The sequence below is a fragment of the Papio anubis genome, chromosome 12 (genome assembly GCF_008728515.1).
Source record: "Papio anubis isolate 15944 chromosome 12, Panubis1.0, whole genome shotgun sequence".
Taxonomy (NCBI): domain Eukaryota; kingdom Metazoa; phylum Chordata; class Mammalia; order Primates; family Cercopithecidae; genus Papio; species Papio anubis.
Genome location: NC_044987.1, coordinates 122,192,088 through 122,214,088, shown reverse-complemented (window position 1 = coordinate 122,214,088; position 22,001 = coordinate 122,192,088). Strand labels below are relative to the sequence as shown.

At 62.0% G+C, this 22,001-nt stretch overlaps 2 protein-coding genes across 4 annotated transcripts; both read right to left on the bottom strand.

Moving 5' to 3' along the window:
* Positions 1-3,317: 3,317 nt before the first annotated feature.
* Positions 3,318-5,026, bottom strand: LOC103877364. Its single transcript, XM_009185289.3, is given in 6 exon segments — positions 3,318-4,199; positions 4,202-4,219; positions 4,222-4,368; positions 4,371-4,452; positions 4,454-4,639; positions 4,988-5,026. Coding segments are annotated over 6 exon segments (645 nt in total). The 3' UTR covers positions 3,318-4,026.
* On the bottom strand, positions 3,318-21,809 carry DUSP8 (dual specificity phosphatase 8). 3 transcript variants are annotated; one of them, XM_031653832.1, is made up of 7 exons: positions 21,783-21,809; positions 15,502-15,840; positions 13,741-13,879; positions 8,064-8,230; positions 7,277-7,436; positions 6,959-7,082; positions 3,318-6,738 (listed from the first exon to the last, which is right to left on the bottom strand). In XM_031653832.1, exons 2-7 carry the CDS (start codon positions 15,730-15,732, stop codon positions 5,670-5,672), a joined length of 1,890 nt encoding a protein of 629 aa, XP_031509692.1. In that variant the 5' UTR covers positions 15,733-15,840; positions 21,783-21,809; the 3' UTR covers positions 3,318-5,669. The 3 variants fall into 3 exon arrangements, with proteins under 3 accessions (XP_031509692.1, XP_031509690.1, XP_031509691.1); XM_031653830.1 differs by lacking the exon at positions 21,783-21,809 and having other exon boundaries at positions 15,502-15,969; XM_031653831.1 differs by lacking the exon at positions 21,783-21,809 and having other exon boundaries at positions 15,544-15,969.
* Between the last annotated feature and the right edge of the window lie 192 nt (positions 21,810-22,001).

The following is a 22,001-nucleotide window of genomic DNA, read 5'->3' as shown; positions in this document are numbered from 1 at the left end:
TCCCACCACCCATACGAGGCATTTGTTGTGAAGCTCTGCTGAGAGGCTCCTAATCAGCCCCTCCTCTCCCACCCTCTGTCCAGGTCCTGCCCCGTGCCCTGTGCCCTTCTGGGGAGGTAGGGGCACCCTCTGCTGGTGTCCATTGTATAGGCCCCTCAAAGACTCCATGGCTTCCCCTTAATAGCAAGTCCTCCCTCCATCTTGCCCCCAAAGAACCACTCTTCTCAGACACTCCCCCAGACCACCTGCCATTCAGAGCCCCATCGAGCTGCACCCTCTTCTCATCAGGCCTTGCCTTGGCCAGAGGCCTTCAGCCTCTGCCTGGCTCCCCACAGGGCGCTCCTATCTCTGCCCTTTCTCCCACGCTGTGGACCTTTGCAACGTCCTCCTGCCCCACCTGCCCCTCCAAACACAACCTGGCCTTCAGAGCCCAAAACTCTCCTCCTGGAAGTCTTCCTGAGAACTGGCCCTCGGCCCTTTCTCCTGCTCAGAGTCTCTTCAGTTCTCAGCCCCGGAAGGGCCTTGGTAAGTCCATCCACAGGAGTACAGTGGCAGCTGGCAGGGGTGCCACTGAGACCGGCCTCCAGCTCACTTCCAGGGACTGCTCAGCAGGCAGAGGAATGGTGCCTGAGAGACCAGGAACCAAGCCCAGCCCCAACGTGGCCCGTGACCCTCTAAGGGACATTGACCAAGCCTGTTCCTCTCCCTGGGCCTTGGAGAGAGTCTCTCCTTTGATGTCCCGCTCCAAGACAGTTAGTATGTGGCTTATTCATTGGACATTCACTGCCTTCTGTATGCAAAGACCAGGTGCCCGTCTGCAGTCCAATGGAGAATGGAGGTAAGCACACAGCTTTAATATAAGACTAACAGAAGTGCAACTAATGCAATATAATATTGTTACCCACCCACCTTTGCTCCATCCCTCCCTCTCATTTACCCATCCATCCACCTCCTATCCACCCACTTATCCACCCATCCATCCATCTGTCCACCTTCCTGTCCTTCTACTCACTAGCCACCCATCCACTTGTCTATTTATAAATACCCATTTATGTATTCATCCATCCATCCATCCATCCATCATACTCATTCCTCCACCCATTCATCCATCCACCCACCTACCCCACTCATCCCTTTCCATCCATCCATCCATCCATCCATCCATCCATCCATCCATCCATCCATCCACCCATACCCATCCATCCACCCATCCATCCATCCATCCATCCATCCATCCATCCATCCACCATTGATCCATTCCTTCCACCCCACTCCATCCATTCATCCATCCTTCCATCCACCATTCCTTCGATCCATCCATCCACCACCACCACCCCACTCATCCCTCACATTCATCCATCTTTCCACCACATCCACCATTCATCCCGGTCCATCCATCCATCCACCACCACCCCTCATCCACCATTCCATCCATCCACCCATTCATCGATCCATCCATCCGTCTACCCACCCACCCCACTCATCCCTCTACCCATTCATCCATCTGCCCATCTACCCACCCATCCATCCACCCATCCATCCATTCATCCACCATTCATCCATCTGCCCATCCATAAATTCACCTATCCATCCATCCATGTCTCCCTCCCTCATCCACCCATCTACCTACCCATCCAAGACCTATCCAGCAACTAAAGCTCTTGTCCTGGGGGGAGACACAAGTGCAGACAGGGCATCAAGCCTTTAGGGGACTCCGTGTAGCAGTTGGAGGCTGTCCACCCGTGTCCACTCTTGCTTCACCACCTACTTTGGGCAGCTCTTGGACCTCTAGGAGCCTGATTGAGTTGGTAAATGAGACCCCTCCTTCCATCTGGAGTCTTACACTGCCCCCAGGGTCCTGAGACCTATGTGCCCCAGATGGGCATCCTAGGAGAGGCCCTGTCACCCACCTCCTGGAGCTGCAGGTGCTCCTGAGCACAAGGGGTAGGGGAGCACCTCGGTGCCGCTTGAGTCAGCCATCAGCTCTTTCCAGGCCTCGGTTTTATTGACTGCTAGGGGCTGCCAGAGTTATAAATAGATGTTCTTGAGCCAAAAATAGCCTTGTGGGAGCATCAGACTATGTTTCTAGCTTTCCTTCTTTTTGAGGACTCTTAAAGATGCAGGATTCAAGGACCCTACCTCCTCCTGCAGCCCCCAAGGAGGGGCTGGTCCCCTCCTCTTCCCTTGTCTTGCTTCCTCTTCTTCCCATCTCATGAGTGCTCACACACACATGGTCTGGACAGCGTCACTGGTTGGGAGGCGTCCCTGGGATAGGTATACTAAACCTGGAAGAAGCTGCATGAACCAGAGGTCTGTGTGGTGAGGACATATCTGGTATCCTCCACGGCAGTGTAGACAAGCCTCACTCTGGGCTGCATGCACACTGTGAATCTTTGCAGCCTGTGGCACCTGCAGCAGCCAGGTCTGCCCTCGGGGTGGGGGGCTCTGCAGGTCTGGCTGGGGCTGCCTCCAGGGAGAGGACCCTGGAGGCTGGGGACAAGCCTGGGGGAGACAAACCAGTACTTTCTACCGCATACCCTGGTGTACTTTTGATCCTTGTATGGTGTGCACATTACTTAAGATTTGAAAAGCTAGCTGGAGGCCAGGCACAGTGGCTTCCGCCTGTAATCCCAGCACTTTGGGAGGCCAAAGCAAGCAGATCACTTGAGGTCAGGAGATTGAGACCAGCCTGGCCAACATGGTGCAACCCCGTCTCTACTAAAGTAAAATACAAAAATTAGCCAGGTGTAGTGGCACATGCCTGTAATCCCAGCTACTTGGGACTCTGAGGCATGAGAATTGCTTGAACCCGGGAGATGGAGATCACGCCATTGCACTCCAGCCTGGACCACAGAACGAGACTCCATCTAAAAACAAAACAAAACAAAACAAAAAAAACGCTGGTTGGAGACACTAAAGGTAACTAGACCCCTATTTCTGCTGGTACGTACATGCACCCACACACATGCACACAGCACACATGGAGGGGCCGGGAGGGAAGCCTCTAGCTGTTCACACTGGGACTGTGGGAGTGAGGGGAGTTGTGGGTAACACTGAGATTTTATATCGTTTCAAGTTATTTAAGCTTTTACTAGCATGTAACCACCAAAAAAGTGTGTTTTACACCCTAAGGGTGCAGCTGAGGACCTGTGCCCATGCCTGGCCCTCAGGGACTATTCTGAGCCCACCCACGGTGTGAGCCTGGGGCAAGTTTCCAGGCCCAACACACGGGCTCCTGGCCTCAGGCCTGCCTCCCAGCAGCCTCTGCCCCCACCCTGCCCACCGCCAGTCTGAAGGAAGAGTCAGGGAGTCGTGGGGAAAACATCCACTTTAAGCTTTATTACAACACATTGTCTCCAAATACAAAGGGAGGGGCCCGGAGCGGAAGGTGCAGCCGCGTCGGGAAGGGCTCTAAGGGGGTGCGGAAGGGCCGGCAGCCCAGTCCACAGAGACTGGAGGCTCGGCGGGGGACCTGCACCCTCTCCTCCGCTGGACTTCCCAGCAAATAACAGGAGGGGCCGGGTCCATTGTGGGGTGATCCCAATGCCAGGCAGTGGCCGGGTGAGAGGGGTGGGAGAGAGGCTTGGAGAGGACTCAGGGCCCAGTGGGGAGAAAGCCACCAGGTGGGGCCCCAGCCCGCCTCCCACAGCACTGGAGGAGGCAGTGGCCAACACAGGACCTTCTTCCCCACCCTGGCAGCTCACTTTGGGGTGACCAGTGCCTCAAGAGTGGGAGCAGAGACAGACTGAGACAGACAGGACCCCCCCCACACACACAGCCTGGAGAAGGGACAAGGGGAGGGGAGGAGGGGGGCCCAACCAGTGGCCCCAGACCACTGCCTCCTGGACAGCACAGGGGTGGGGGGCGAGAAGCGGGGAGCCAGTGCATCCTCCTCACCCAGGGCCTCCTCAGAAACCCAATGCAACAGACAGACGGGAGGCAAATTTACATAATTAATAATAATTAACCAATAATAATAAATACTTAAACCTCTAATCCATAGATTGCAAATACAACAATGATAGCTTATTTTCTTGGGGAACAGGAGTGGGTGGGGACAGAGGGAAGGGGAACAGGACTTTTGCTGAAAGGAGGGATGACAGGAACACAGGGCTGTGGGTGAAAAGAAGAACAAATAGAAGAAACAAGAGAGAGGGCGGCTGGCCGGGGCGGGGTGGGCACCTCCCTGGCCCTGCTCTGGACTCAGGACTGGGTCCTACCTGGGCCGCCTCTCCTGCCAAGCCCTTGGCCTCTTCCCATGGTGACTGGCCCCACTCCTAGACCCTTGGACATCTGAAGGGCAGGGGTCCCAACGGCCTGAGAGGGTATAGGGCAGGGGCAGCAGGCTGACCCACCTGGGCCCAAAGCCACCTGTGTTTGGGGGCTGGCATGCCACCTAGAGAGCGAGTGCCCTGGGAAAGGGGTGAACGGGAGTTTCTCTCTTGAGAGGCCCCCATGGGTGTCGGGGCAAACAAGGGAGCTTTATCTGCCTTGAGGCAGCGCTCCCTAAGTGAAGCAGGCCTACCACAGAAGCACAGGGGCTTGGCTGGCGCCTGAACTCCCTGTGTGAGCAGCACCTGCTTGTGGAACGCCTTGGCCTGCAGGCGAGCCTAAATTCCAAGTTCTGCCTGGGGCCTTGCTAGGTGGGGGACGGACCTGGAACAGGACTCTAAGCCCATCCCCTCCTCATACCTGGGGGTCCAGGGCTCCCTGCCCAGTGGAGCCAGCACTGGCTAGCCAGGCCCCTCCTGCCTGACTCCCAGAGGCCAAGCTCCTCTCCTGCAGTGGTGCCGCCCTGCCCGAGAGGCAGCTCTAGGAGCACGGGCAAGGGAGAAGGGAGGGCCGCAGCCCTCTTAATGGCCTTGCTGAGCCACTCTGTGGCTGGACTGGGGCTCTGGCAGGAGTTGGGGGCACTAACACCCCTGTCCTCCCCTGGCCTCCACCTCATCTGACACTCCAGAACCCCCTGCCCCAGGCCCCTACACACTGTTCTATTCCTCAGCCTCTCTGAACACCCCGGCACCATGGGGCCTAATGCCTGTCCTCCCCTGCCAGGGAACAGCTCTGGGGCAACAGGCAGCGGGGTGCCCTCCCTGCCACCAAGATTTGGCGCCTGGAGCTGGTGGAGGGTTGGCCGCACCGCTCCGGGGCACACCAGCTCCTGCTCCCCCAACCTATGGCTTTGGTGCAGAGCCCTAGGCTGGCGCAGAGAAGAGAGAGAGCAGGAGAGGTAGGTGGGGGAAGAAGGGAGGTTCTGCGGCTCAGTTTGTGGCAAAGAAGTTTTTTTTTTTTTTCTTTTTTTCACCTTTTTCTTATGTAAAAAGTGCACGAGAGCTCGGCAGCCTTTGCAAAGGTCAGCAGGGTTTCCTGGGACGGGGGAACTGGGAGGGGCCCCAGGCCTGGCACCCAGCTTGCGACTGAAGGTGGCCTCGTATTGCTTAGAAACGTGTGTTTCAGTTTAAATACCAGACAGTAAAAATAGAGCTCGAGGACCACCCGCACTGTTGCCAAATCATTGCCAGAATGAACAGCTTAAATAAATAAAAAATCGAAATATTTACTTCTCGATAAAAATCCCAGTAAAACCATTTACCTTTCTTTGCATTATATATAATATATATTTATAACGGGCCCGGCTGCGGGCGGCGGAGCCGAGGGCAGCGGAGGGGTCAGGACACCTCGATGACCTCCACGCTGCCCGAGAAGCTCGCCTGCTTGCCCAGGGCGGCCAGCTCCTCGCCGCGCGCACGCCCCTCCACCATGCCCTCCTCGAACTCCATCTGGCAGCTGCGGCGCTTGAACTGCGTCTCCGGGGCCGGCTCGTCCGGCCAGCCGGTCCGCGCGTCCCGGGGCTCAGCCCTCGCTGCCTCCCGCCGCCGCAGGTCGCTGCTGCCGCCGCCCGATCCCGGGGCGCCCACCCGGCCGAAGGGCGCAAACAGCACCCCGCCCGCCCCCTGCGCGCCCTCGGGGCTGAAGCACCAGGGCCCGTCGGGCGACGGCGTGCCCGGGGAGTCGAGCGGCGGTGCCCAGGCCCCGGGGCCGGCTGGCTGGCCAGGACCGGGCAGCCCGGGCGCCGACAGGGCCGAGAGGCCGTGCCGCGGAGTCTGCCGGGCCGCGTCGCCAAAGTTCAGGCCGAGGCTGTGCGCGGGGGAGCGTGCGGGGGAGCCGGCGGGGGGCCGGGGTCGCCGGCGGGGCCGTGGGCGCGCCTCGGGTGCGGCGTCCGGGCTGTCCGGGCTGGGCGAGGGCAGGCCCAGCGCGGTCCCCGATGGGCTGTCCAGCTTGCAGAGTTTCGGGGCCTCGCCGGGGTCGGGGGGCCCGGGGCCGTCGGGCCGCCTGCTGGGGGCGTAGGCCGACTTGATGTCCAGCGAGAAGGAGCGCTTGAGGCGGTTGGTGTCCTGCAGGCGGTCCGAGGAGAGGTGCAGGCCCCGCAGGCCCTGCTGCAGCGCGCTGGTGGCCGGGGGCGTGGGGGGCGCGGGGGGCGCAGGGGGCTCCCCGCCCGTGCTCAGGCCGCCCTCCCTGGCAGCCGCATTCCCGGTGGCAGCGCTCTCTGAGGTAGGTGGTGGCAGCCGTGGCAGCGGGGCCCCGGCGGCAGGGCTGGGCGGAGGCTCCGGCGTCCCTGAGGGGGTGCCCGCGTCGCTCTGCAGGGCGGCCAGCAGCTTCAGGCTGCGCTCGTACTCCAGCAGCTGGCCCAGGAAGTTGAAGTTGGGCGAGATGGACGGACGCCTGTCCTTCACGAACCTGCGTGGGGGCAGGGGGAGAGGCTTAGTCCCAGGCGCCCGCCAGGGCCAGGCTGCCCACCTGACACCACCCACTGGGCACCCATGAGCTCATGTGCGCCAGGCTGGTCTCAGGCCCTCCTCCCTTGCCAGGGGTCCTGGACGGTGGGGCCATTCTGGTGCAACTGGGCAGCCGAGGGAAGGCAGGTGAGTCACAAGTGCGTGACTGGGGAAGGTGGTACCTGTAGGCGTCATCGGAGGACATGCCCATGGTCTTCATGATGTAGGCGATGGCGATGGTGGCAGAACGGGAGATGCCGGCCAGACAGTGGACGATGACTTGGCAGCTGGAGAGCTTGGCTTTATCTGGGCAGGTGGGCCATGGGGGCCAGGTGAGGGCTAAGCCTGCACAGCTTCTCCCTGGCCCAGGGAGGGGACCCCACCTGCCCAACTGCCAACAGTTCGGGTTACTTCCCCGGGACCCCTCCTGTGCCTGTGGCCACGCCCAGCTCTAGCCTTCCTCTAGCCAGGCCCCCGCCCTCCGCCCGCCGCAGGCTCACCGATGAACTCGATGGACTTGTCCAGCCAAGGCAGCAGTTTTTCACAGTAGTTGTCATTGATGGGGACCCTCATGAAGCGGCTCTCGCAGATGAAGTCAGGTTTGGGGCAGGAGTTGCTGGCGTTGAGGACGTAGCTTATTCCATTCTGCGTCATCAGATCCTGGAGGGGCGGGAGGACGGGTTGGAAAGGGGTGGGAGAAGCTGGGGGCGGGATTGAAGGCGGAGGCTTTTCCTGCCCTGCCGTCAGGAGGGCCTTTAGAATCCTGGGGTGGTCCTGGGAGCCTTGGAACCTGTCCCGGATCCCAGTGTATCCAGGGGTGGGCCCAGGAGGCCTCTCTGGTCCACCCTGGCACCCTGGGCCTGTGCGGGGGGTGGGGGCATGGCTGGCCTCCATCTGCAGGCCCCACCCATGGCCGGTGGTGGGCTCCTAGGAATTTTATGGTTGCCTGGGTGGTGGCTTTTACCCTTTTCCCTCGTCACCATGTTTAAAACACGGGATTCTTTCAGAGTTGGACAGGGGCCCAGTGACATCCGAAGCTTGGCATGCCAGCTTCCCGCTCCTCCCCCAAGCCCTGCTGGGCCCTCCCCCAAGCCCTGCTGTGGTCCTGCCGGGGGCAGGGGTGGGGAACCTGGGGTCCTCCTGGGCCCCCACCCATGCTTCTGCCACACCCAGCTCATCCACTGCCTTCAGCTCCTTTCCTCTCTCATCCCCCACGCTGCTGCCAAGCTGCCTCTGGAGCTCCTGCCCCCTTCCCATTGACCGCCCCCAAGTCCACTGCACACACACCTTGTTCAGGACGTCTTTCTGCGAGCCCAGGTAGAGGTGAGGCAGGATGCGGGTCAGGCCCACGCTGGGCACAGGCAGGCAGGGCTGGGAGAGGCTCATGGGTAGCAGGGCAGCAGGCTTGCCCTCGCAGAGGCCGGGGAAGCAGGAGGAGAAGGTGGCGAAGCCCCCTGTTGGAGGAGGCCCGTCAGGTGGGTTGAGAGAACACCTAGGCCTCCCCGTCCGCCTAGGGTGCCCTGTCCACCTAGGGCACCCCATCTACTGCTGAGGATCAGTCACACCCAGCTCAGACCTGAGCCTCAGCCCAGCCAGCAAGCCTCTGGCAGCGCACCTGCTCTGGCCGCGGTGGGGGAGGGGGTGCTGCCACACATTTACAGCCCACACCTACGCCCACATTCCTCCTCACGCTAATTAGGGCCTGACCCAGCTGAGGACGCTGCTATGATGCCGGTAAAGGTGGGGTTGAGGTGGCTGGCCAGCCCGGCAGGCGCTGGACCCAGGCGGGGGCAGGCTCAGAGGTCACAGGAGTCTCCTGCTGAGGGTGTGGGTCACACAGCCCAGAGGAGAGGCCCTCGTGAGCACCCCCATCTCCCATACCCACGGCCGGGAGCCAGGCTGGGCCTTCCTCCTCCCCTGCGCTGATGCAATGCCTCCCTGCCTCCAGCTGGCTGGGAGCCCCAGGCCTGGGCTTAGGTGCCAGGACCAGGAGGCCAGGGCTTCCGAGAGGCCCTCCCCCTCCCCAGGCATGACATCACCCTGGCACAGCCCTGGGGGCATTTGCCATCTGGTTATGGCTCTACTCCACCCAGCAGGGGAGGACGGAGAGTGGAGGAGCCCTGGGCACTGGGGGCACGTGGGGCAGGCAGTGGGCACCCACTGCACATGTGACCGGCGTGTGCTGCTGCCTTCCACACACATCCAAGTCCGAGGCCATAGTCTGGTGGGAGGAAATCCTCTGCCCCGCACCAGCTGGAAAGACTGAAGTGTGAATCCCTGGATGTCTGACTCAGTGACCATGGGCAGTGCACACCTTGGCTCTGGTCTCTGCTTCCTCCTCCTGCCTGCCGCACGGCATCGTGCGGCTCCAAGAAGATAATGAGCACGAAGACACATGGTGAGAATGGACCTGGCTGCCCCTGACCTGGTTGGGGTGACCACCGAGGTGGACCAGAAACTGGGCAGCACCCACCTGGTGGCTGCCAGCTCTTGGGAGGGTGGGGCCAGCACGGCCCAGCGCCACTCTGGTGACACTTCCCAGGATACAAGCCCCATGGCAAGCCAGCTCCTGCTTGTGCAGAGCCTGAGGCAGCTGGGCTGAGGCCTGCCCTATCCCACTGTACGAGGCAGGGGAGTGACCGCGGGGGCTCAGGGCCTGGGAACCCCAGGGCTCTTTTTTGTCCTGGTTTGCAGAAGAGGCTGGTGCCACATGTGCAGTGGGTGCCCGCTGCCTGCCCCGCGTGCCCCCAGGGCTCCTCCACTCTCCGTCCTCCCCTGCTGGGTGGAGTACAGCCACCCTGGATAACTCCTGAGGATAGGGGAGTGTGTGCAAACCCCTAATCAGAACGCCTGCTGTGCCAGCTCCCCGTGTCCCTAAAAAGGGCGTGACGCTGGGGGCCTGTGGAGATGGGAGAAGCTCCAGGCTGGGTGGGTTGAGGCAGCAGCCTTGGAGGAACAGTCCCTTCTGTGGGAATCTGCTGCCTGGACAGGGGGAAGCAGGTAGGTGACTTGTTACCAACGACACCCCAGCTTGCAGGTTCCCCTGAGCAGAGGCCGGGCTGGGCACTGTAGCTTCTGCTCACTGTTCTGAGCTGGGGGAGCCCTGGATGTTCCTGCTGCAGGACAGCCCCAGGGAGGGGGAGGGGCTGCACCACTTCCCTGCAGACTCCTCTGGCACCTGCTGCCTCTCCTCGTCCCCGTGCCTCTCCCAGGGATTTTGTGCCTTACTCTCTGCTTTCTCCAGGGCCTGGCCAGAGGAGGAGGTGGTGGTGGTGGTGGTGGGGATTCCATCAGAACTATCCCACCTCTCCCAAAGGAGGTAAAGGCAGGGAAGTCTCTGGACAGGTGCAGAGACCTGACAGCTGTGGCAGCAATTCCCCGGGAAGCTTCCCAGGACCTCCCCAGGTGGAGCAGGTAGTGTGGATGTCCCTACAGACCCCACTGTGGACGCCAGGCCTAGCAGGGACCGAGGCTTCAGGGATGTCAGAACCACCCAGGCTCTGGGGGGTGAGTAATAAGCGAGGGGTGTTGGGGTTCAGTGGACCCTTTGTAGGTCCCAGCACTCTCTGGGCCCTGGGGAGGCACCCCTACCCCCAGGCATCTCCAGAGGCACCTTCCCAGTATCCCTGCTCCCCGACTCGGGGTTGCTGGGGTGGTGCCTGCAGTTCACCTGCTACTCACAATGAAATCCCAGACTTGAAAAAAGGCGTGTGTACCAGGATGTGTGCCCGCCCCATGCCACCTGGGAGATCCTGCAAGCCCCTATGGCCACAGTTACAGACACGCTTCTGCCCGCCACCTCCGTGATCCCCGGACTCCCTGCCAGGGCGGGGGCCGCCACCCCACCCACTTTCAGTGCAGTTGCCCGGCTGAGGGTCCAAGGCCGACTGCGGGCTGCTGCTTAAAGGGCCAGGACCCTCTCCCATCCCGTGCCGCTTGCCCCCCAGCATTGTGAGCAGCACAGCTGGAGTGGGGGAAGAGGAGTGGCAGGGGGAGGTGGGGTTCACAGCAGTCCTGGGACCCCAGCACGGCCTGTCCCACCACTCTCTCCCGCTTCCCGCAAATCTGCCCTGTTGTGGGGAGGACAGAGGCTTGTTCCTCACGTTCCGGCCTCTGCTGTCCCCGCAAATGGGCCAAGGAACTGTGTCACTTGTGCTGCAGGATCCCGGAATGTCCTTTCTCCTGGGTGAGGGGCAGCACCCCTGCCCCACCCAATATATTCTTTCCCACTCTCCCTGGTTCTTCGAAGAGCCAGCCAGAGCAGGGGCTGTGCCCACCACAGGGAGGGAGGGAGTCTGAGGGCACAGCCCGTGGGCCGGCTTGGGTGCTGCCATGAACCCACGTGACACCATGGGGCCTGGGGCTCCTTGGCAGCTGCGCTTCTGGAGAAAAGGGGACACAGCCTCAACCTTGCAGGGCAGATGTCAGCACAGAAAGGCAGCTCAGAGGGTCCCGAGAGTCGGCGGGCGTGACCAGGCCCCGGGAGTGCCCTCCTGGCAAATCCCAGCCCAGGCCCGGCCCCTCCCATGCCCACACCCACACCCACATCCACCTGCACACCCATGCTGTCCCACCCACCAGTGCGGGGTGAGGGCCCCACCCCGCAAACCATCCCACTCTGGCCTTGAGGGAGACAGGCCCTTCCAGGCTCGGGACTTTGCTGGGATTCGCCTGGGGGTAGGGAGGTGCCACTCTGGGACCCTTCGCAACCTCCGAGAAGGGCCTCCTGGCTCCCATTCCTGGCTAGGGCAGCAAACTGGCCCTTGGGAGGGGTCCTATTACACCTGGTGAGCTGTAAAAAGCCCCAAACTATTCTCTCTCCCCTCCCCTACCCACTAGTTCCGCCCTCAAACTTAACCTAGGGGATGAAGGTTGGATCAGAGTGCGTCATTCTATGGCTTCTGGTTCTGAGAGTTCACACATATGTATACAAAAACCAAATCTCACCAGAGAGGCACAGGCGAGTACATACACAAATATACCTGCATGTACATACATGTACATACATGCATATACACATGCACACACATCCATGCACACACACATACACACACATGCTCACATACACACACGCAGAGGCAGATGCTGGTCACCAGACGCCCAGAGTCATGCACAGATGCACAGACACCCTCTGACCATGACCAGGACCACACAACAATGCAGGGTGCTGGACTTACACACAGACAGGTGGGGAGGGAGCCTGGCCTCAATGCTCTTGCCCAGGACACCGGACCACCCTCGAGCCTCCGGGTGCCCTTCAGGTCCCAGGACATGGCATCTCGGGAGGTCGGCCTGGTCAAAGTGGCTGTTACCCCCTCATCTGCCTACAGCCGCCCTCAGGCTGGGTTGAAGGCACCTGCTTCCATTGGACACAGGGCCAACGGCCTGGCTTGGCTGCCCACTCCCCACCCCACCACGCCTGCACCCCACAGTCCCCCATGCCCTCTGCTTGCCTGGCACAGCCCCTGGTAACCCAGGCCAGGTGGCAGGAGCCTAGACAAAGACCCCAGATCTGGGTGGGGGAGGGTGCACGTCCCTGGGACAGGCCAGCTCCACCGGGCTCTGGGACCTGGGCCGACCCCAGGAAGTGGATTCTACAGACACACCCTCAGTCACGGCCCAAGGGAAGAAAGAACCCTCTGGGACCACGAGTGTGTGTGTGTGAGAATGTGAGTGTATATGAGTGTGCGTGTGTGTGTGGTGCTGTGTGAGAAGTATGTGTATATGAGTGTGTGTGTATGTGGTGTGTGTGGTGTATGTGAGTGTGTATGTGTGTGTGTGTGGTGTATGGAGGTATGCGTATGAGTGTTAGAGTCTCTCATCTCATATATTTAAATATATATATCTCTCATCCCCATATATATATATATAAATGTATATATAATATGTAAATATAAAGTAATACATATATATATATTAAAATGTAAAGTATGAAATGTATATATATGAAATATAAAAATTATGCATTAATGTGAAATATATAAAGTATATATGTATATATGAATATGTAATACATTAATGTATTATGAAGTATGTGAAATGTATAATAATATTATTACATATATATTATAAAGTATAATAATATGTATGAGAAATATATGTATGTATATCTTAAAGAGAATGTAAAGTGTAAAATTAATATGTAAGTATATATGTGAAATGTAATATATCAGTATGTGTGTGAGTGCTTCCCTGCCTCCCAGGGCTTAGGGCCCGTTGCCCACGCTGCTTTTGGGCCACAGGGGATCCCTGGAGGCTGTCTGCTGGGACCCAGTGAGAGCAGCCTTGATGCCAGGCTGTTGCCAGGCAACCTGCACTTAGCTGGGCTTTTGGGGGCAGGGTACTTCCTCGGGACCCCACGGCTCCAACTGAGTTTCAGAGGGCGGGGCCTCTGCCTCCTGCCTGACAGGCCGGGAGGAGGGCTCCCAGCCTGCATGCCGCCCTACACCTCCAAGTGGCACTGTGCCTGTGGGGTTTTCCTTCTGTGTTGAGGACCATGGAGCTCATTGGTGGGTCCTGAAGTGTGGGGGGGTCCTGGGGAGAGGATGCTGGGGCCTCAAGAACCACAGATGTGGCCAGGCACGGTGGCTCCGCCTATAATCCCAGCACTTTGGGGAGGCCAAGCGGGGATCCCGCAGGTCAGGAGATCCAGACCATCCTGGCTAGCCACAGTGAAACCCGTCTCTACTAAAATACAAATTAGCGGGCATGGTGGCGGCTCCTGTAGTCCCAGCCTGGGAGGCTGAGGCAGGAGGAGTAGCATGAACCGAGGAGCAGAGCTTGCAGTGAGCTGAGATCCGCCACTGCCTCCCAGCCTGGGCGACAGAGTGAGACTCCGTCTCAAAAAAAGAACTACCAATGTATGGAGATGCCCTGGCCTTGGGGGAGCCTTCCCTGGCGCCCCAGCCCCAGCCCCACTGCTGGCGGAGGGAGTGCCTCAGGGAGGCATGGGTCCCAGACTCACCCGTGAGGATGGCCACGCTGTCGAAGCAGCCGTCCAGCTTGCTCAGCAGGATGGAGAGGAAGCTGTCTGCGGCCAGCACGCTGGCGTCCCGCGTGCTCTGGTCATAGACCACCACGTCCTGTGGCTCTGTGGCTTCCACCTGGGGGCCATGGGGCAGAGGTCAGCATGCTGCCTCCACCTCTCAATGCCCTGGCCCTGTCCGAGCCGCACTGGCCCAAGGGAATAGTAAGGGCATCAGATGATGGGAGGCAGGCAGCTGTCACCTTGCTGCCTGGAGGGGAGGGCAGGTGCGGTCACGCACCTCACACACTCTCCATCTGCCAAAGGCCCAGGTGCACACACCCACACCACACAGCAGGCCATGGGGGCCCGGAGGGATGGGCTCCTGCCCTGCGCAGCTGTGCCCCCATGCCATGCACATGGGTGAAGGGCACGGGTACTCTGGGCCAGGCCCGTGTGGAGGAGACACCGGTGAGTGCAATGGGAGCCCAGCATAGGACCTGGCTGGGTTCCTGGGGTGGTGGAGGGACAGGGAAGCTAGCCCATTTCAGGGATTCCAGAGGCAGATGCCTTTGGGTGTGGGCTCTCAGTGGGGCTAACTCTGCAGCCAGCAATTCTGCTCCCCACCCTATCCCCTCCCCAACCCCCAGCGGAGAAACAGAGGGCTGAAGCAGGACCCCAGGCCCCCGCACCAATTCTGGAGGCAGTGGCTGGAAGCTGGGTTCCTCCTGCCCTCCTCCCCCACCCCAAGGGCCGGCCCAGATGTTGAGCGGCTTTTGCTCAGACAGCACCGGTGCCCCCGCCCTGAAAGCACACTCAGCCCTTAAGCCAGCTGAGCCGCCAACCCCAGGCTGGGGTGACGTCATCGGCAGCCAATGGGATCGCACTCTGCCGGGAGTCCTCGCTGGGGGTCATTAATCACCGGATTCCCCTTGTTGGAAGCCAAAGGGAGCCGCTTCTGGCCTTGGGACGGGCGGACTCCTGGCCAGTGGCCATCCCACTTGAGTCCTCTCATTTCCCAGTTTTGAACAGGGCATATCAGTGACCCAGACCCCTCTCAAAGCCTCCAGTGCCAAGAGCTTGTCTCCCTCGTCCCCCTGTGAGGCAGTGGAAAGAGGAGGTGCCGCCACCTTCACAGGTCAACAGCCCCGCTGGCCCCTCCCCAGCTGCACCTGATGGTCCTGGGCGGAATGAGCTGTCCTTCCCCAGAAGGATATTCCTGGGGGGCCACAGAGAGAATTCTGGGTCCCCGAATACTCTGCGGGCTGGGGGGAGCTGTGGGACAGGGACACCGACTGCTCACGTGTGCCTTTTGACCACCCCTCCTGTCCTCACAGCAGGGGGAGTGGACCACACAGCTGTCCCTGTCCCGTGCAGGCCAGCTGGGCTGCTCCCACTGCCATGTGGTCACACCTTGCTCTTCTGTTCACGGCTCCCCTCTGTGAACCTGGGCCAGCCCCGGCCACACAGTCCTATCTGCGTGGGGAGGGCCCGGCACCTCCGTGCAGGAGCTGAGCGAGGAGGCCCTGGAGGGAGGGTAGGGAGGGGTGCTGCGGGAGTATGTGGGGGGGTGCCCTGAGCAGGGGCAACAGGCAGTGGTGAGAGGCAAGTGCCGGGGGGCTGCTCAACACGTCCCCGGCTGTGACCCCAAGGAGCCGAATTTGGACCGGAGGGCAGAGGAGGGGGTGCTGCCCGAGCTGAGGGCCCCTTAGCCATGGACCCTGGAGGTGGTGCACGCCTGGCGGGCAGTGGGCTGGGTACCTGGCTGCGTGCAGCCGGCTGGATGAGTTCCGCAATGGTCACCTTGCCCTGCTGCAGCCGCCGTTTCACCAGCTTGGAGCAGCAGATGTTGACGGAGCTGAGCACATGCCAGCTGTTGTACTCCACGAAGGAGCGGCTGTCGATGACCAGCGGCCCCCCAGGCCCGCCCCGCAGCAGGCTGGCCAGCTTCTTGGCGTCCATAACCTTCCTCGGGAGCCGGTCCCCGGCCATGGTGGGGCAATGGGTGCTGGGGAGGGTGACCCCTGAAGTGAGGGGGGGCTGCTCCGACGGCCCAGGTGTGGCCTTGTGCTGGGAGTGACCTAGCACATGGTGCCGGACCTGCAGGGACAGGGGGACGGTCAGCAGTGCTGCAGGTCCCTGGGTGGCACCCAGAGGCTCCCCAGGACAGATCGGAGCTGGGACCTGCGCCCACCAGGACATCTGAGCCCAACGTGTGCCCGTGGGGACCCTTCTCCCTCTGGTGAGACCCCGTCGAGGTCACAAGGCCAGCAGCAGGATGCAACAAGGCAGAGGGGGGCAAATGGGCCCCACAGGGAAGGGTCTGAGGGCTGGACGAGGCCAGGGGTTCTTCCTGTAGGCCCTGGGGTTCACCCACCCTTAGGCATTCCAGAACATTCCATCTCATCCCTGGGACACAGGCATCTCCCTGCTGTGACCTCTGCATCTTTTCCACCACAGGACCCCCAGCAAGTCAGGGGTCTGGACGGCGCCTCACCCTCCCTCACGGTCCAGCTCTCTGCCCTCCTCCAGGCTTGCTGTCTTCGCACCTGCCCCTCCCTCCCTGGACTCCCCAGGGAGTCCAATCCCTGCAGACTTGACTCCAGCGCAGCTCCATAAGCCGATAATCCAGCCCCTGGTGGATGGTGGCCTTGGGGCTGCCTCCACTGGAGAGTGGGGCTCCCGGGGGCAGCTGGATGGCAGGAGGGTTCGGGAGGGGCTCGGGCACGGAGGCACGACTCCCTTGCCACTGCTGCCCTCCTGGCCTGCAGGCTGAGGTTTAGTGCACGCCGCGTGCCTGCTGGGGGTGAGTGCCCAGCTCCTGCAGGGGTGCGTCGCACCCACAGAGTGCCCCTCCCCCAGCGGAGCCTGGAGTCTAGGGAGCCCCTTCAGGGGCTGATGGGGCCCGGGATGGGAGGGGTGGGGCAGTCCTAGGAGGAAGGTCAGTGTCGGGTACCCCGCAGGGACCAGGCCCTTGGCATGGTCTGCAAAGGCAGACTGCCAGGTAGGCAGGGGGAGTAGGGATGTTTGAGGATGGAGCCTCTGGAAGCCCCTCCTGCAGGCTTGGTGACAAGCCTCTGTCACTGCCCCACTGCCGGGCCCCATCTCCCTGTCACCTGTCAAGACTGGCCTTCCTCTGGGTCCACTTTAGACTCACAGCCCCCAGGAGGCACACAGCGTAAGGATGATGAGTTTGCTTCAACTATGGGGAAACTGAGGCTTGGGGCAAGGGTGGGACCTGGGCCACACCTGGGTCACACACAGATGGGCACTGGGTGTTCCTGCAACGTCATCTCCCTTGTGCCCCCACGGCTGCCAGCCAGTCAGGAAGTTTACTCCACCCAGCTCAGGAGTGAGGGAAGGCTGGGAGATAGGTGCACCCTGAGCCCTGTGCAGAGTGGGCTACGGTGGGCAGTGGACCCTCAGCAATTCAGACCCCCAACCCACAGCCACAGGGGGAACTGGGGGCAGCCACCCTGAGGACACCCGTGCACTGCCAACAGCAGGCTGGGGACAGAGGCCACCACCATTTCTGGACTCTCCAGGTCAGCTACCAGGCCGGCGGGGGCCAATGGGAGAGTTCACAGAGCAGCAGGTGCAAGGCTGGTGTGGACCTCGTCCCTGGCCCAGCCCCGACTCCACACTGAGGGGCAGGTCCCAGCTCCTACCTGCCCAGGAGCCCCAGCCTCCCACTCACTCTCCTTCTCCAGACACTTCAAGCTTGGCCCCTGCCTGGCCCCTCCCGCCTCGACTAGGCCCAGGCCTCTGTGCATTCCCACCACCCATCCTGCTGCCAGAGGCAAGGGAAACACCTGGCTGTGGACGGGCAGCCTCAGCTGACCCCACAGCTGACACCAGGGACTGCGGTGGCACCTGGTCAGCGGGGCCTCAGGATCCCACTCAGACACCGTTCCTGGGCTGGTGCTCCAGCCTCCACCACAGGGTGGGGAACGAGGCCTGGGAGCCCTCCCCAGGGCCAGACCCAGCAAGTTCAACAGCAAAAGAGCCTGCTGCCTGCCTGCTGTGGAGGGTCTCTGCCTGCCAAGGGGGTCCCTGACTGCCTACAGAAGAGCCTCAATGAGCTGTTTGTCCTTCCTGAGTTCTACCTGAGACTTGCACAGGTGGTGAGAGGCGAGGGCCCAGATGTGTGGTCCTGGGGAGACAGTGGCTCCAGGTGCCCCATACAACACCCAAGGGCCCAGCTCAGAGGCCCAGAACCCCCAGAAGGCCGCAGTAGCAGGACACTTGGGCTGGGGGTCCTTCGAGGAGCCGCCCCTGGCCTCAATGTCCTCATCCGTTAAGTGGGGGTGGATTCTCTGTCACTGAAAACAACAGAAGCAAACACCGCTCAGTGCAGGGAGGAGGGCAGGTGTGAGAAGAGGCCCCCCTCGCCCTCCCTGCAGCCAGGGCCTAGGCTTCATACAGCCTTGAGTCCTGATACTCGGTGAGAGACTCGGTGCAGCTAGCCAGGCCTGAGACCCAGAGGGAGGGGAGGGAGGAGGGCAAGTCCAGCTGCAGGGCAGTGGGCAGGGGCTGGAGGGGCGGGAGGATGGGTCCCGGCCTTTACCTGTCCCTGCTCTGCCTCCCAAGCAACCCTGAGCTGGAGCTGGGCCTATCACCCACAACAGTATTGTTATTTGCAGCCGAAGGGGACTCATTAGCAAGTTAGCACCTCCACTGTCGTCATGGCAACGGCAGAGGTGCCAGGCAACCGCTGCTCCTGCGGCAGCCACCACCACGGAGCAGGCTCCTCTGCAGAGTGGGCACGCGCCCCTCCCTGCTCTCTTCCACCCACCCTGGCAGGTGCCCGGCAGTGCAGAGCCCAGTCCTCAGCCCCTCCGCTCCTCTGCCCTACCTGGTCCTAACCTTCCTTCCCACTCCCAGTACCTGCTGTGCCCAGCACGCTCCCTGCAGCTCACTGGCTCCCCACCCCCCTCGGAGGCCTTCTCTGTACTGCGAAGGGCTGACCAGGTGCCCCCTCCTGCAGGAAGCCTCCGTGCTGTGCTGGCCTCTGGGAGAGCATCCTCACAGGGTCTCCTTGGACCTACAGCTCCCAGGGGGGCATGTCCCTCACCTCTGGTTCCCCAGATGCTAAGGATCGGGGCCCAGCTATGCCAGGGATGGGGCAGGTTGGGTGGGGTGGGGAACGGAGACACTAAGGACAGCCTGGTGCAGATCAGTGGGGCCAGCACTGGCCATGTGGGAACAGAGGTAAGGACACGTGAATGGTGTTGGTTCCACGCCTCTCCTTCCACGGCCCCACGTGCCAAACCCTCCTGAGTACTTGTGGCCCTGCTCTTCCAGTGCCTAGGGGCTGGGGGGTGACAGGCAGGGCTGGGGACAGGATGCCCCCTGGCACAGCCCCATACACCCTCTTCAAAGGTCTTTGAGCCCAGGAGGAAGCAGTTTCCAAGTCCAAAGTCACAAGAAGGCTCCTCCCAGGCCCACACCTTCCAGGAGGCACCAGGCAGCCACCCTCCCCTGGGACACAGCACGCCTGGCTCCGGTGCTACCTGCACACTGCCCTCTAGGTGTGCCAGAACACACCCCTTTGCACACCCACTCCACACACACTGGTGTCCCTTACCCACAATCCACCTGCCCTGTGTGCAAGTGCCCACGCGTGAATGTGTGCACACATGTGGTGCTGGACGTACACTAGAGTACACGCACGTCCTTGCCCTCTGTATGCAGAATCCCCTGAGAACCCCAGGACTCCAGTACCCCAGGGGCCAGCTCCAGACTCCTTACACACACGAACTCCCACCCCCAGCGCCTCTACACAGCACATTCCTGTCCCTGAGCACAGATGGGACCAGGGAGTCCCAGGCCATCCCCAACTCTCAACTGACAGCATCCTCGCCACGTTACCTTCTGCTCAGCACCTAGAAATGGGGACTCATGACCTTCAGAGATAGCTGCCAGGACTGTCAAGCATGGGGGGATGGGACTGTGTCTCCCCCTTACACCTAGGCAGGCTCTTCGAGCTGTCCGGCTCACTGTCACCCACGGATGCCTCTGAAGGCAGAAATCGTCACAATAAGGAGGCTGGGGAGAGACTGGTGGGTGGCAACTCTGGGAGGCAGGGACCCTGCACTCATGCAGGTCAGCTCTCTTCCCTCACTGGGCTCCCCCAAATGCCCTCATCCCTGCATCCCCTCAGCTCCCTGGGCTAGTGGTGCAGGACCCAAGCTGGCCTACAGTCTGTTCCGCTGGCCTGGGGAAGCTGTGGACCTGGGAGAAAGTGGGGTAGGGCTGGGGGCTCCCTTCGATCCCAGGAACAGGGTCCGGGTAGGGCAGGGGATGGGAGGGCTTGGCACAGGGGGCCGTGAGGACATATCCAGGTTCCCTCCCTTCCCACCGGGCCTGTGTCCCTCCTCCTGGTCAGTGTGCCACACGCCAAACACCAGGACCAGCCTGGGGCTTCCAAGGTTCACTGCCCTGAGCAGCTCCAGCAGAGGGGGCCTCAGCCGGTGCAGTTCTCATGTCCAGAACCACCTCTCTCTTGCTGTGGGCCTGCCCCTTTCCTTGCCTTCTGCAAGAAGTGACACCTAGGTCTCACCAGGCCCCAGCCGAAGGCCCTTCGAGACACCTGCCCAGTGGCAGCCTCTGGGCCCTGACTTCAGCCCCGGCCTGAGAAGAGAGGGGTCCTGGAGCAGAGACTGACTCTAAGCTTCTTTCTGCACCTCTGTTCATGGGACTTTATTCCCAGAAACCTCCCCGAGGACAGAGGGCACCAGGGGAATAGAACCTGCCCAGCCACACTCCTGCAGCCCCAGGCTGGCTGAAGCAGGAGGTGTTTCAGCGAGACTTCAGGATGAACTTCCAGCTGGGGTCACATGATCTGCCATCCGCATCCAGTGCTTATTAGCAGTGAATGCATGGGACTGTCCTCCTGGTGGAGGGCTGGGGGCCTGGGGTGCTACATTCACCCCTGCACCGCCTAGGTGCAACAGTGTCTGTGGGTGGGCTGTACCAGAAGGGAGGCAAGGGAGAGTGCCCGGGCTTGGACCTCCCCTCAGAACCCCCGCAGGGGCACAAAAGGAGCTTCCCTGGCCTGCAGCACCCCACCCCCACCCCAAGCTGCATAGCAAGAGCACTGCGGAGCCACACTACATCCTGCCACCCCCTCCTCCATCCCACAGCGTCCCCGCCCCCCATCACTGCAGCACAGAGCCCCTATTCCCCTCAGCAGAGGCCCGTACACACACCCCGGAGCAGGGAAACGGAGGCAGATTCTCCCAGAAGGGGTGACCCTGTGGGGGCTGGGCCTATTGTTGCCCCCTCCCCTCCAAGCCAGACTGTTAGGTACCCCCACCTGGTCTGCTCCGCATCCCAGGCTGGGCAGCTAGGCCTAGCGAGGTGGCTGCAGCAGCCTGGCTGTGCCAGCCCCTCCCCCAGCGCCGCGGCTGCCTCTGCAGCAGGCGGAAGGGCGCAGGGGCTTTATCCCTCAGAGGCCGGCTGGGCACCCCGGGGTGGGGGTGCGGGGCGGCCTGGCCATTTGGGGGGATGGATCTGCAGCCCTCCCCTGCGACAGGGGACGGCCCCTTCCCGGGTGTCCCACGCCAGAGGCCGTCGCGTCCCTCCCACGACCGAGGCTCCACACCTCCCGGACCGGCTCCGGGCCAGGGTCCGCCTGCTCCGGTTCTGGCCCCCGCGGGGGTGCCGTTCGGGACGTCGGGGGCTCGCGCAGATCCGCGCTGGATCTCAGGTGGCCCTGGTGGGTCCCGGATTGTTGTCCCCCCCGTTGCACACCCAAAGAAGGAGCTGCGTGGAGAAGGACGGCAACGCGGCGGGCGGGCGGGCGTGGGCTGGGCCCGGGTCCGCCGAGCGCTGCGGAAGGCGCGGAAGGGGCCTCCCTGTCCCGGGCGTCCTGGCCGGCCGGGGCCGCTCACTCCGGGGCCGCCTCCTCCTCCCGGGCGCCCGCCGGGTGCCGCTGCCCCAGCGCCCCCGACGCTGCGCCCTCAGCCCCCCGGCCCGGGCCGGTGAACCCAGTCCCCGGCGCCTGCCCCGGCCCCCGCCCCGCCGGCGCCTCCGCTCACCTCGCTCGCGCTCGCCACTGGGGCGGGACCGGGCAGCTCTTCGGCGGCCCGGCGAGGGAGCCAGCCGGAGCAGGGGCCGAGGAGCGCGCGGGCCACGTCGCCGTCACCGCCGTCGCCGCCGCCAACGCCGCGAGGCGCTCGCTCGACCGGGGCGCGCCGCACTGCGGGCGAGCGCACGCGCTCGCGGCCGCATCCCAGCCCGCGGCTCGGCAGGCGCAG

What these genes read in the sequence shown, in the direction of transcription:
- DUSP8 (XM_031653830.1), bottom strand. Translation starts at nt 15,942, where the DNA reads ATGTCCTGGTGGGCGCAGGTCCCAGCTCCGATCTGTCCTGGGGAGCCT. An exon ending in AGCCGGCTGCACGCAGCCAG is followed by an intron (nt 13,880 to 15,501) that starts GTACCCAGCCCA and finishes CATGGCCCCCAG; the next exon opens with GTGGAAGCCACAGAGCCACA. An exon ending in AGAAAGACGTCCTGAACAAG is followed by an intron (nt 7,437 to 8,063) that starts GTGTGTGTGCAG and finishes CCGCCCCTCCAG; the next exon opens with GATCTGATGACGCAGAATGG.